General features: G+C 39.5%; 1 protein-coding gene across 2 annotated transcripts; it reads right to left on the reverse strand.

Annotated features, from left to right (window-relative positions):
- Positions 1–1,007: 1,007 nt before the first annotated feature.
- LOC134225961 (SET domain-containing protein SmydA-8) lies at positions 1,008–14,911 on the reverse strand. Of its 2 annotated transcripts, XM_062706429.1 has the most exons (4): positions 14,649–14,911; positions 3,042–3,068; positions 1,924–2,677; positions 1,008–1,864 (listed from the first exon to the last, which is right to left on the reverse strand). In XM_062706429.1, exons 1-4 carry the CDS (start codon positions 14,796–14,798, stop codon positions 1,077–1,079), a joined length of 1,719 nt encoding a protein of 572 aa, XP_062562413.1. In that variant the 5' UTR covers positions 14,799–14,911; the 3' UTR covers positions 1,008–1,076. The 2 variants fall into 2 exon arrangements, with proteins under 2 accessions (XP_062562413.1, XP_062562414.1); XM_062706430.1 differs by lacking the exon at positions 3,042–3,068.
- Between the last annotated feature and the right edge of the window lie 214 nt (positions 14,912–15,125).

Raw genomic sequence — 15,125 nt, forward strand, 5'->3', positions numbered from 1 at the left:
TCGTGGCTTGGGCAGCTGTCGTACTCACGTTCCAGCTGCGCGTAGAATGCGTCCTTATCATCATCAGTGCTTCCGGAGTGTGGGCTATGGACGTTGATTATGCTGAAATTGAAGAACCGGCCTTTGATCCTCAACCTGCACATTCTTTCATTGATCGGCCACCACCCGATCACGCGCCTTTGCATATCGCCCATCACTATGAAAGCTGTTCCCAGCTCGTGTGTGTTGCCGCAGCTCTGGTAGATGGTATGATTACCTCTAAACGTTCGCACCATTGATCCCTTCCAACAAACCTCCTGCAGCGCTACGATGCCGAATCCACGGTCCTTGAGCACATCGGCGAGTATGCGTGTGCTCCTGATGAAGTTGAGAGATTTGCAGTTCCACGAACCGAGTTTCCAATCGCTAGTCCCTTTTCGTCGCAGTGGTCTTCGCCGATGGTTCCGGTCCGTACTCTCTTGTTGATTGTTCGTTGCTTATGATTTTTAAAGGCTGGCTTGCAGGGCCTGACACCAAACCCCTAAATTTCCGGAGGACCATTCCTCCTTATTTCCGGTGGACCATGGTGCACAGTTTCATTAGAGTCCCTCGCTGGCACTCGGACGATGATCAGCCGCCCCTAACATGGAGAACAGACGCTGTTGTGAGCCGATCCTGACATGGAGAACAGACGCTCAATAAGATTTGCACCTCCGAAGAGGAGCAAACCCCCCTTCCCTGTCAGCATACGACCATAGTTCCCACCGGGGTTGGTTACCCGATCTTCCCTAAGGTTGCTCGTATCCCGGCCAGCACCGCGGGGAGGTAGGGATAGGAGTTGCTGGGTAAGAGGCTAAGGACCGCGAGATGGGGTCTATTTTATTCCTTCAGGTACGCGAAGTACCAATGGTACGCTTTACCCAGCATTTGCCGTGCCCACACCAATACTAAGCGTTTCTCTGAAGGGGTCAAGGAAGAAAATCAATCAATACAAGGTCTTTCGAACAATAAACAGGAAAGCCAAAAACTGATAACCAGAATGTTTAATGACGTGAAATAAAAATGCTCTATCAGAATTATATCAGAAACAGAAAAATCTAAACCATAATTATCGTTTCAACTTCCTCGGTCGCCTTCTCGATTTTCTCGAGCAGAATTTTCCCTTGTTGGGTTCCCATTTCGTTTACCAGCACCTTCTTACCCTTCATTAAACAGTGCAGTGCCTCATTGTAGTTCTTTTGTACGCTCTCGTCCGATCCCGGCGCTCCGGAACGTATCTTGCGTTCGTTGATCTCAATCAATGCCGATTGTTGTTCGAAAAACACCACCGCCGCATACAAACTCAACCGGAACGAATCCGGATCCAGAGTTTCGATGACTTTGGTCATCTGACGACAAATGTCCACCTTTTCCGCCAGGATACGATCTGACAGTTGATTAGTGGCGTAGCCCTTAAAGTGGCCATACATCTGGATCAGAGTGTGCTTCAACTGAAGCAGGAAATGATGATTCGGATGAAGGAAAGTCAACAGCTTCGATATGAGATCTTCCAGCTGTTTGACGGATGTTTTACGTTCCATGGCATCGTCTACTTCTTCGCCGATTTTGGACAGCAAAAAATTGACTTGATCAGCTTCGATTTGAACGGGACATTGATTGCACTTCCAATCGCTGGTCTCTTTCAGGGGGTCGATAGGCAACTGATAACCACCACAGCTGTTTCCGTCGATTCCCATGCATTTGAGGGCACTGAGATATGTTCCTAACTCGGTGGGATCAGCGCAGCGGGCACAGGTGCAGGAGAAGTACTTGTTGGTTTTAAGGTGTTCACGCCGTTGCTGAGTTCCCCATAAGGAGTGGGTGTATGTGGTAGCGAGATGTTCACCTGAAAGGAAAGTTGTTAATGAAATTGAATTATGACAGATCTACGCAAGATATTGTTACCTTTTTCGATATCCCTGCCCGCCTTGAACGTGAGTTTCATACCCTTGGTGCAGTTGAACGTATAGAAGCAGTTGGGCATGCAACAGTGTTCCAGCATACATCCAATGGGGTACAAACCGCAAATTTCCCGTCCATTGGAGAGCGGAATTACCATGGCGTTGACTTCGAGGATTCCACTGATCTTGTGTAAGGTCTTGGCATCACATACCGGTAGCACAGTCTTACCCTGCTGCTCCTCCATCTTCTTCAAAGGATTCAAAAAGTTCTTCAGAAGATATTGAACTGTTCGCTCATCAGCTTCCTTGTAGAATGGCGTACCCTTCCGTGCTTCGTAGTGACTTTCCAATTGCATCATCTGATCAAACAACTGCCGGTTGCGGATTTGCAGCGCTAGACATTTGAGCACGAGCAATGCATCGTACCGATAGTAATCGAAGACCGCTTCCGGGTCGTCTTTCGGTTTGGGTCCCGCTCCGAATCGGAGAATGCCGCATTCCAATGCATGTAAGTTGGCATTTTCTAGCCCCGGGCAGTCCGGTTTGCAAGCAGGCCAGTGACACGCTTCGCATCGATGTAGTCCGAGTTGGCAATCGGCAAAGCATCCCACGCACGGGACGGTCATCGAACGTTGCTCGTACTCAGCCAGATTCCATTTCGGGCCGATGGCCATGGGAGCTTCGGTGAACAGGATCGTGTCCTTGGGGATTCGTTCGGTTGCCAGAAAGAAACGTCCAATTTCCTCGTTACGAGACAGCTACGGAATCATAAGAGGATATTAGAATCATGCTTTTGGCAAAAATGCAAACGCAGTTGGTTATGCACAAGGTGGATGCGGTTCTGCAGTCTGCTTGTCTAATGTGGATTTCACCATGACAAGCGCGTAGAGTTTGACCAACAGTACCGTGTCAGGTGAGTACACGCAGTTTAGTGAGGTAGATCATGAGAAAAAGGAAACAGATTGGTATTTACAGAAAGGTATCGAGTTAACATCTCTACACAACTGAGTACATTTAGATTGTGCGCTCAGAGATGGTCGACTGTGGATGGATAAATGGGCACAAAAACTTACTACAGCTCACTGTTCAACACTTTAATTAGTAATTATTCGAAAGTTATACCTTCGCGTTTTCGTTCTGCTGCACAATCTGTATTGTGGAATCAATTGATTAGTAGAATTGACAAAAAAGTACATCGAATTATGCAATGTTCCTAAAGAATCATTCATTCAAAAGAAATAATGGGTGTTGGATATCAAACCGGGGAGCTTCATGTAAAATGTGATGACAATCATGAAGGCGTTTATATACCAGGAGTGTTTCTGGGTTTATGCAATAAAGAGGTTAGAACTACATCAATCGGTCAGAGTAGCTTGAGTACAAAGATGCTACTGAATGTATGCTTGGTGAATGTTAGATTGGAACGAAATGTCATAAGGGTCAAACGGGAAACTCTTCATGAATGATTCTTTTCATTGCGAGAAAAAAATCTGAATTATTGTCATTCCATGTTAATTCTTCGTCAGCTCACATGTAAGTAACATGGCTTCTAAGCAAAATGAAGTTCCAGTATTCTCTTTGGTTGGAATTTTCTCAGCTTCCCTGAGATAAACAACTGTAGATTTGTAAACTAACATTTAAAACTACGTTTCGTCTAATTATATCAAAATGGTAGAAGAGAGAGACAATTATCAGACGTAAAGTGTTTTCTTTTACGAATTGTCTATGAATATTGAATATTCATCAGCATGAACGCGTTTTTTGAACGAAACGCATCAACAGCGCACCAACAAAATCAAATGGGGAATGATTCGAACGGATTACTATCCGACATTCTGGCTACGTGCCCGGCCTCACAGCAGCCGTCCGATTTTCGCGGTGTGAACGATGGATTGTTCTCCCAACAGCTGATGCATCTCGTGGATCATTCGCCTCCTCCACCATTCGCCATCTGCACCCCACCATAGATGGTGCGCAGCACTTTTCTTTCGAAATCTCCAAGTGCGCGTTGGTCTACCACGAGCATCGTCCAGGTTTTTTTTTTTTTTATTGACTTTATTAAGGAGACTTTCAGCCCGAGGCTGGCTCGTCTCCGGCATCGTCCAGGTCTCGTTTTCGTAGAGGACTACCTGAATAAGCGTTTTCTAGATAGTCAGTTTGGTACGGCGGCGAACTCTATTCGAACGGAGCGTCTTGCGGATTTCAAATTAAGAACAGTTTCCAGCCACGAAGTGTCTCAGAATTTCTCTGCTGGTATAATTTTCGGCAGTCACCAGTGAGTAAACGTTCACAATTCTTCGACCACCTCGATTTTGTTGCCACCGATGCAAACTCGTGGTGGGTGGCTCACGTTGCCTTCTCTTAAACCTTTTCTATCATGTACTTCGTCGTTGACGTGTTGATGAGTCGGCGAAACCAATTAACTGGACGGACTTAGTGAAAAACGCACCTCTCGTGTCCCTGACCTGACCTTCGTATTACTCCCTCCAAAGCGATGTTGAATAGCAGGCACAAAAGACAATAACCTTGCCGTAACCCTCTGCACGTTTCAAATGAACTCGAGAATGCCCCTGAAACTCGAACTACGCACATCACCAGATCCATCGTCGCCTTGATCAACCTATCAGTTTATCCGGAGATCCGTGCTAGTGCATTAGCTACCATAACTGGTCTCGATCGATTGTATCGTATGCGGCTTTGAAATCGATGAATAGATGATCTATGGGTACATTCGCGGCATTTCTGCAATATCTGGCGTACGTCGAACACCTGGTCTGATGTGGTAGAGCTTGTGGGGGATTAAGTGACCCTGGAAAAAGCTTTCTCATTTTTTTTGTTACTTTGATAGATAAAGTAGAACGAAAGTCTTATTTTATATTAAAAATAAAGAAATAAACTAGAACATTTTCAAACAATAATAAATAAAGAAAAGATAACGAATTGGAAATGCAATCGTAGTAAACATTTGAAATGTCAGCATACTACGAAGCTAAATAGAATAAATTTAGAAATCAATCTCAGTAGGCTCTAGATTGTTCTAAGGGTGGCATAGAAAACGAATGAAGATTATTCATTGTTTGTTGCTTGAGACGAAAGGACGCTGATTGTTTATCGGCGCCCAAAGCCTGTTTTCCACGGAGAAAGTAGACAAATCGTTTGGCTACGACAATGGTGTAGTCGTTACTCCACTACATGATAAGACATTGTTTAAGATGATTGAAGAAGGAATATGAAATAAGGCAAAAACAGAATGATAAGCCTACGTACCTATAAACAAAATGGCAAAAAAAAATGATGATGTCAGTGGTAAAAAAAGGTAAGCCGCGGACAACAAACAGAATGGTAATAAGTTCAAGGTAAACCGTAGAAAATAACTGACAAAAGAAAATGGTAATTATGGAAAAAGCTACATTGAGAAATGCATATTTGAAATACCGCGGATTTAATTTTAAAGTTCGTCTACCATCTGAAAGTTGAAAGGTGAAATCTAACTGGACGTATAAAGAGTTAAGGCCTTTAATCTAAGGATGCACGACTCCGAGAAATGTGAGATTCGGCCTATAATGTTGTTTCGATCAGAAGTTCCCAAACTTTTTGGATTAGCTACCAACCTGACAGAATCTCATATTCCTTGCGACCCAACAGGTACCAAATGCATTGATCTTTATAAATTGGGCAAAAATGAGTTTGCGTTAGATTGAACAAATTAAAAAAAAAATGAATTGGATTTGGTTTGAATTTGGATTTGATTTGGATGGGATTTGGATTTAGATTGGATTTTGAATAGATTTGGATTAGATTAAGATTGTACTGGATTGGATTCTGATTGGATTTGGATGAGATTTGGATTGGATTTGAATTGGAGTTGGAATAGAGTTTATTTGGATTGGATTTGAATTGAATTTGGAATGGATTTGGGTTGGATTTTGATTGGATTTGGATTGGATTTGTATTTGAATTGATTTTGGAATGGATTTGGGTTGGATTTGGATTGGATTTGGATAGGATTTGGATTGGATTTTAACTGGATTTGGATTGGATTTGGGTTGGATTTGGATTGAATTTAGACTTTGACTGGATTTGGATTGGATGTGAATGGGATTAGGATTGGAATTGGATGGGATTTGGATTGGAATTGGATGGGATTTGGATTGGAATTGGATGGGATTTTGATGAGATTTAGATTGGATTTGGAGTGGATTTGAATTGCATTTGGATTGGATTTGGTTTTGGATTGGGTTTGAATTGAATTTGGATGGGATTTGGATTGGATTTGGACTAGATTCGGATTAGATTTGGATGGGATTTGGATTGGATTTGGTTTGAATTTGAAATGGATTGGATATAGATTGGGTTTGGATTGGGATGGGATTTGGATTGAATTTGGAGTGGATTTGAATTGAATTTGGATTTGGATTGTGTTTGAATTGAGTTTGGAATATATTTGGGCTTGATTTGGATCGGATTTGAACTGGATTTGAATTGGATTTGGATTGGATTTTGATGTTATTTGAATTGGATTTGGATGTTATTTGGATTGGATTTGAATTAGATTTGTACTGGATTTGGATTGGATTTGAATTGGATTTGGATTTGGACTGGATTTGGATTGGATTTGGAATAAATTTGGGTTGGATTTGGATTGGATTTGAACTGGATTTGGATTGTATTTGGATTTGGATTGGATTTGGGCTGGATTTGGATTGGATTTGAATTGGATTGGATTTGGAATGAATTTGGGTTGGATTTGAATTGGATTTGGATGGGATTTGGATTGGATTTGAATTGGATTTGCATAGGGTGGATTTTGATTTGGATTGAATTTGAATTGAATTTGGAATGGATTTCGGTTTGATTTGGATTTGCACTGGATTTGGATTGGATTTGGATTAGAATATATTGGATTCTGATTGGATTTGCATTGAATTTTGATTGGATTTGGTTTGAATTTGGATTGGGTTAGAATTGAGTTTAGAATTGGGTTTGATTTGTATTGAATTTGGATTTGGATTGGATGTGGACTGGATTCGGATTGGATGTGGATGAGATTTGGATTGGATTTGGACTGGATTTGGATTGGGATTGGATGGGATTTGGAATGGATTTGGGTTTGGATTTGGATTGCATTTGAATTAGATTTGTACTGTATTTGGATTGGATTTGAATTGGATTTGGATTTGGATTTGGACTGAATTTGGATTAGATTTGGAATAAATTTGGGTTGGATTTGGATTGGATTTGGACTGGATTTGGATTGGATTTGAATTGGATTGGATTTGGATTGTATTTGGATTGGATTTGAATTGAATTTGAAATGAATTTGGGTTGGATTTGGATTGGATTTGAACTGGATTTGGATTGGATTTGGATGGGATTTGGATTGGATTTGAAGTGGATTTGGAATGGATTTGGGTTGGATTTGGATTTGTACTGGATTTGGATTGGATTTGGAATGGATTTGGATTGGATTGGATGTCGACTGGATTTGGATTGGATTTTGAGTGGATTTGGGTTAGATTTGGAATGGATTGGATTGGGTTTGAATTGAATTTGGAATGAATTTGGGTTTGATTTGGATTGGATTTGGAATGGATCCGGATTGGATTTGGTTTTGGATTGGATTTGGATTGGGTTTGATTGAATTTGGATGGGATTTGGATTGAATTAGGACTAGATTCGGATTAGATTTGGATTGGATTTGGATTTGGATTGGATGTCGACTGGATTTAAATTAGATTGGATTTGGATTGGGTTTGGATGGGATTTGGAATGGATTTGGATTGAATTTGAATTGATTTGTACTGAATTTTGAATGGATCCGAATTGGATTTGGATTGGATTTGGATGGGATTTGGAATGGATTTGGATTGGATTTGGATAGGGTTGGATTTAGATTTGTGTTGGATTTGAATTAAATTTGGAATAGATTTGGGTTGGATTCGGATTGGGTTTAAATTGAATTTGGGTTTGATTTGGATTGGATTTGGAATAGATTTGGATTGAATTTGGATTTGGATTGGGTTTGAATTGAATTTGGAATGAAGTTGGGTTGGATTGGATTTGGTATGGATTTGGATTGGATTTGGATTTGGATTGGATATCGAATGGATTTAGATTGGATTGGATATGGAGTAGATTTGGATTGCTTTTGGACTGGATTTGGATTGGATTTGAATTGAATTTAGAATTAATTTGGATTGGATTTGGATTGGATTTGAATTGAATTTGGAATGAATTTGGGTTGGATTTGGATTGGATTTGAACTGGATTCGGATTGGATTTGGATGGGATTTGGATTGGATTTGAATTGGATTTGGATAGGGTGGACTTGGATTTGGATTGAATTTGAATTGAATTTGGAATGGATTTGGGTTGGATTTGGATTGGATTTGGATTGGATTTGGAATGGATTTGGATGTCGACTGGATTTGGATTGGATTGGATTTGGAGTGGATTTGGGTTGGATTTTGATTTGATTTGGAATGGATTTGGATTGGGTTTGAATTGAATTTGGAATAAATTTGGGTTTGATTTGGATTGGATTTGGAATGAATTTGGATTAGATTTGGATTTGGATTGGGTTTGGATTGGATTTGGATTGAATTTGGGCTGGATTTGGATTAGATTTGAATTGGATTTGGATTGGATTTGGATTGGATTTGGATTGAATTTGGGCTGGATTTGGATTAGATTTGAATTGGATTTGGATTGGATTTGAACTGGATTTGGATTTGATTTGGACTAGATTTGTATTGGGTTTGGATGGGATTTGGAATGGATTGGGTTTGGATTTGAACTGGATTTGGATTGTAAGTATATGGATTTGGGTTGGATTTGAATTGAATTTGGAATGAATTTGGGTTTGATTTGAATTTGGAATGGATTTGGATTTGATTTGGATTTGGATTGGTTGTCAACTGGATTTGGTTTGGATTGGATTTGCAGTGGATTTAGGTTTGATTTGGGTTGAATTTGGAATGGATTTGGATTGGATTTGGATTGGATTGAATTTGGAGTGGTTTTGGATCGGATTTGGACTGGATTTGGATGGATTTTGGATGGGATTTGGAATGGATTTGGGTTTGGATTTGGATTGGATTTGAATTAAATTTGTACTGGATTTGAATTGGATTTGGATTGGATTTGAATTATATTGCATTTGGATTGGATTTGAACTGGATTTGGATTGGATTTGGATTGGGTTTGGAAGGGATTTGGAATGGATTGGGTTTGGATTGTAGGTATTTGGATTTGGATTAGATTTGGACTGGAATTGGATTGGATTTGAACTGGATTTGGATAGGGTTGGATTAAGGTTTAGATTGGATTTGAATTGAATTTGAAATGGATTTGGGTTGGATTTGGGTTGGGCTTGAATTAAATTTGGATTGGATTCGGATTGGATGTGGACTGGATTTGAATTGGATTGGGATATTATTTGGATTAGATTTGGATTGGATTTGAACTGGATTTGGATTGGATTTGGGCTGGAATTGAATTGGATATGACTGGATTTTGATTGGATTTGAACTGGATTTAGATTGGATTTGGATTGGGCTTGGATGGGATTTGGAATGAATTTGACTTTGGACTAGGATTGGATTTGAATTAGATTTCGATTGGATTTGTACTGGATTTGGATTGAATTTGTATTAAATTTGCCCTAGTAACATTTTGATTTATGCTGGGTTTTTAACACTTTTCAAGAGTAAATAATGGTCTTCTAGAGCGTTATAAAACTTAGAATGTTACTTGGGGGGGTTAGATTTGGATTGGATTTGAACTAGATTTGGATTGTAGGTTTTTGGATTTGGATTGGATTTGGACTGGAATTGGATTGGATTTGGATTGGATTTGAATTGGATTTGGCCCTGGATTGGATTTGGATTGGATTTGAATTAAATTTCTAATGTATTTGGATTGGATCTGGATTGGATTTGAACTGGATTTGGATTGGATTTGGATTGGATTTGAATTGAATTTGGATTGGATTTGATTTGGATTGAATTTGGTTTGTTTTTGAATTGGATTTAGAAAACAATAATTTTAAACAGAGTAAACTGATTAGTTTTAGGACAGCGCCAATCATAAAGTATTGTAGTATAATTCATTTATTGCTGTTATTGATATTTAAACAAATGCGCCGGAATAAGAAGAAAGATTTATATTAATATTTTCGTAAAAGCAGCTCCAAATAATTTGCTTATCAGAATAAACAGTGAAAGAGTAGAGTAGTATAGTGGGAAATAAAGTAAGCCTGGAAAAAGTTTTCTCATTTTTTGGTTACATTGATAGATAAAGTATGTCCTATTTTATAATAGAAATAATGAAATATAACGAATTTGAAATGCAATCGTAGTAGGCATTTGAAATGTCAGCGTACTAAGAAGCTAATGAGAAGTAAATTTTAAAATTGAATCTCAGTAGGCTCTAGAGTGTTCAAAGGGTGACATAGAAAACAAATGAATATTATTCACTGTACGTTTCTTGAAGCGGAAGGGTGCTGATTGTCTATCGGCGTACAACCCCTGTTTTCTACGGGGAAAGTGAACAAATCTCGTTTGCCTACGACAAAGCGTTCGCCAATGAATCCCGCCGTCTCACGAACTATCTTGTAATTGATGTTGGTCGATGGCATACAATTTGGGAGAGTACCTTGTAGGCGGCGTTCAGCAATGTGATTGCGCGGTAGTTGCTACAATCCAGCTTATCGCCCTTTTTGTAAATGGGACACACGACACCTTCCATCCACTCCTGCGGCAAAACTTCCTTCTCCCAAATCTTGGTAATGACCCAGTGCAGCGCTCTAGCCAGTGCCTCACCACCGTGTTTAAATAGCTCTCCTGGTAGTTGGTCAACCCCAGGGGCTTTGTTGTTCTTCAGCCGGCCAATCTCCTCTTGGATTTCTTGGAGATCCGGAGCCGGTAGAATTATGTCCTGCGCGCGTTCTCCCAGGTCCATCACCATACCGCCATCTTCGTCTGCCACATCGCCATTCAGGTGTTCTTCGTAGTGCTGCCGCCACCTTTGGATCACCTCACGCTCGTTCGTAAGAAGGTTCCCGTTTATGTCCTTACACATATCAGGCTGTGGTACGTGGCCCTTACGTGAACGGTTTAACTTTTCATAGAGCTTTCGTGTGTTATTAGCGCGGTACAGTTGCTCCGTCTCTTCGCGGTCACGATCTTCCTGCTGGCGCTTTTTCCTCCGAAAATCGAGTTTTGTCTGTTCCGCGCCCGTTTATATCGTGCCTCGTTCGCTCTCGTGCGGTGTTGCAGCAATCTCGCCAATGCTGCATTCTTCTCTTCCACTAACTGCTCACATTCGCCGTCATACCAGTCGTTTCTCTGATTCGGGGGCACCGTGCCTAGTGCAGTGGTTGCGGTGCAACCAATGACGGATCGGATATCTCTCCAGCCATCTTCGAGAGAAGCTGCACTTAGCTGCTTTTCTATCACGAGTGCCACTTCCAGCTGCTGGCGCAGTCTTCGGCTAGTTTATCGTTTTGTAGCATGTAGCATTAACATTGGGCATGTTAATTAACGGCGTTCGGCTTCGTAGCGTGTTGCACAGCTAGATTTCGACTCGGCTTGCACTTGGCTTGACAAAAACATTTTTTTAATCTGTTCCTCCATCTCGCAACTGATTTTTTTTTGGGAAAATCTAATTTTTGAATGATAAAAATGTATTCTTCCAGAAAAATTTTCAGCAATCCGACAGGAGTTCTATTTGTAATACCTCCGGGATTTTTTTTAATTTACTCAATAATAATTTAGAAAACTCCTTAAACGATTCCTTTATAAAATCCTCCGGAAATTCCTTCAAAGTTTCTTCTCCAGGTATTCGCTTAGAATTTCTATACGAATTTTCTCTGGATTCTCCTTCAGGAATTCAGTAGAAAATTACTTCAGGAATTCTTTTGGATATTCCTTTAGAGAATCCTTCTAAAATTTCTTCAGGCATTTCTTTGGAAATGCATTCCGAATATACTTTAAAAATCCCTTCGAAAGTTCATTTAGAATTTCCTGAATTAATTTTCGTTGGAATTTCTAAAATCATTTTCTAAAGGAATTTCTGAAGCAAATGGTTGAAAAATTCCCGAAGAACTCCTTAAGGAGTTTTCAAAAGAATTCCTAGAGGAAATTTTGATGGAATTCCTGAAAGAATTTTCTATGAAACTTTTTAAGGCATATTTAAAGGAATCTTTGGGAGAATTCTTCAGGAATTCTTCCTTAAATTTCGGAAATTCAAGAATTTACTAGGATATTTTGAAGAAAAAAAAAACAGAATTTCCGAGGGAATGGATTCCTTGGAGGATTTCCAGAAATAATCTCCGAAGGAATTTTTTGAATGATTCTAGAGGTTCTTTAGTAGAAATTCTTGAAGATAATTCTTAATGTATTTCCAAAGGTTTCCTTCGGAATATTTCGTAAAGGTTTTTCCAAATGAATTTTCAATGAAATTTATGGATTCAATTCCGGAAAAAATCCCGGAGAATTTTAAGAAAGGATTCCTGATAGAATGCCTGAAATAATTTCCGAAAGAATTTTTGGATGTATTTCCTAAAGAATTTCTTAAGGTTGTTTTTTTTTAAATAACATCTTGATGATTTTTTCAAGATATTTCAGGAGGAATTTTTGAAGGAACTCCTGAAGGAAACTCCTATAGAATTCCTGGAATTTTGAATAGAACAATGAATTCCCGGAATCTTTCCCAGTTAATTACTTAACCAGACGATAATATAAATTTAAAAGTTCGTAATGTTTAAAACTGCCTAAAGTGAGCCAAGACAGAATACCAAGCATTCAATGTTATTAAATTACCATAGTTTCAGAATTAGTGACAGTCGCCTTTAGTAAAAACAACGTTTTTACTGATTTTTCACTTAGGTTTCTGATTAACCTGCTTTTATAATGGCAGCCAGTTCTATAATTATCGATTTTCTATTTACCCTTCTAATTTATTTATACCTTATTACAAAATTTGAAAAATCTGCATTATGTAGGGGATATGTCCCGATCTCCATCTCACTGAACATATATTCATCTCATCGCAATCAAAGATATATGGCACCAATTTTGTCGGTTCTTTTCAAACATGCGTGCTCACTAGAGTGATTCAAATTTTGACTTTTTCGCTCCCCTGTGCTTGAACGATTGTTTTTGCCATTTTAATAGTCCTCCCAAATTTTTAGCTGATTTGGATGTAATTTGATTGTGCACGTGCCATTTGAAGGTTACATGAAAATTTCTATGAGAATTGCCCCTTATGTAAAGGATCGTTTCGTGCAGCAGCCCAGAATGTATTTGAATATATTTAACGCATCGCCATCATAGAATAGATCATAAGCTGAAAGTCAGTTGTTGTTGCGAAGCAATCTGACTGTTGTGAGCAAAATTATAAAGAAAACAGAAATGCTCATTATTGATATTGATGTTATTCTTTTACGTGTTAAATTGAATTTCCCAAAATTCAGTATCTCCTTAATCACTTTTGTTGCCAGCATCAAATCATTCAGCAACAACGACGATATTTTCCCTTGTTAAATTTCTTATGCTGCTAACGCATTCATACATTTTTAAAACTTAATGGGCAATGATAGGAAACGGTGTTTCACAAAAGTTACTATTTTCATAGTAATTTTAATACAAGCTTCAAACTGCTGGTGCTCAGTCAAATTACATCCAAATCAACTTAAAATTTAAGATGATTATTAAAATAGTAAATGCCATCGTTTAAGCATAGGGAAGCAAAAAAGTCAAAATTTGAATCACTCTAGTGCTTACTGCTGAAACAAATCACAAAAATAAGAAGCAAATCAAGTTCCTTTCCATTGCTTTGTTTTTGATGAGCTGAACTTCGGAGCCATGAGATGAAATCCAAAAGCAGTTCCCCTAAGTATAACATAAAACCGTGAATGCTGGTTGTTATGTGTGTATTCAATGTATCTTTTATAATTCTGGAAATTTAACGAAAACCCTGAAAAAAAAACTGGAATAATCATGAGAGTTTAATTTTGTAAATGAGTCGACACCCTGACTGGCCCAGCCTTGTATGGGTAGAAAAAAGTTGTCGAATTTGACGGGGCATAACCCAGGATTGTGCCTTTGGCAGAGAAAATCAGTCTCTGAAATTTTCAGGTCAATCGCTTGTTGAATAAGCTGGCGTATTTGATTTGAAGTTTTTAAGGAGGTTTCAGCTTTTCGGCCCTAGGCCGGTTCACCTTGTGCGTTCAAAGCTTCGATTCGACACATGTTGCACGTTTACAAACAAATACCAAGCACCTCCATATCCTCATCATTCCACCTGCATAAGAAACGATGAAAACAACAACATGCTGCTTGCTACAGACGGCAGGCCGGCAAGCCAACGTTCAACCTCATTCCTCACTGACCTACTGATTGCGGTGAGTGAATGAGTGCGTCGTCCGGTGAACAAACACAATCTATTTTTATTCTCGATCGTTGCGATTCATCTCGAGAATCTGCGCAATCCCATGAAGCAATCACGACACGATTGATTAATGTTAAGAAACTTTGAGCATAGCACGAAATATTTCAATTAGGACCATAATTATGGACAAAATATCAAATCAACTGAAAGCAAGTGCATTTAATCCATCGAAAGCGATAATCTTTTTCCACGGAAGAAAGATTCGTCATTAGAATATCCACTAAGAGTAGGTTGTATCGATCCCGCGATGTGGCTCGGTCGCCCTGTCAATTTCACCTCATATGGCTTAGCGCACTCGTTCTTGTGCTGCTTGCGCCAGTGCTTCTTCTGGTGTTCCGGGCTGCAATAGACCACCAGTTTGCAGCCGGCGCACTTCAGGCCGGACGGCACTCCACACAGGGCGCACTTGGTCGGCTGGCAGTCCATGGTATCGATGGGGTTTTCACTTTTAGTTTTTATGGAAACTGGTTGGATAATATTTTTTAGGATTGCCACGTTTTTCGGTCTGGGTGCTTGTGAACTGATTGAAAATTCTCTTAGAACTGTGCGAGCGAAAGTGAATGAATGAAAAATCGTACTTAGTTGTTAAGATGCGCATGCTTGTGCTTTACGACATGCGCTGTGAAAAAGCCATCGCGCTTTGTTTGAGTTCATTCAGTGCTTAGGATGAGCAAGGGTTTCTGCTTAAGTTTTTCACTTCCTAGCTCCCATAATCATCCTGTTAAAAAAATAATAAATGTCAGTCTTGAAATT

The sequence above is a fragment of the Armigeres subalbatus genome, chromosome 3, assembly GCF_024139115.2.
Source record: "Armigeres subalbatus isolate Guangzhou_Male chromosome 3, GZ_Asu_2, whole genome shotgun sequence".
Lineage (NCBI taxonomy): Eukaryota > Metazoa > Arthropoda > Insecta > Diptera > Culicidae > Armigeres > Armigeres subalbatus.

Coding starts and splice junctions, on each gene's coding strand:
- LOC134225961 (XM_062706429.1), bottom strand. CDS start 14,798: ATGGACTGCCAGCCGACCAAGTGCGCCCTGTGTGGAGTGCCGTCCGGC. Junction 3,069..14,648: donor AGTGCGCTAAGCCATATGAG/GTGAAATTGACA, acceptor TCCACAATACAG/ATTGTGCAGCAGAACGAAAA. Junction 2,678..3,041: donor AGCAGAACGAAAACGCGAAG/GTATAACTTTCG, acceptor ATGATTCCGTAG/CTGTCTCGTAACGAGGAAAT.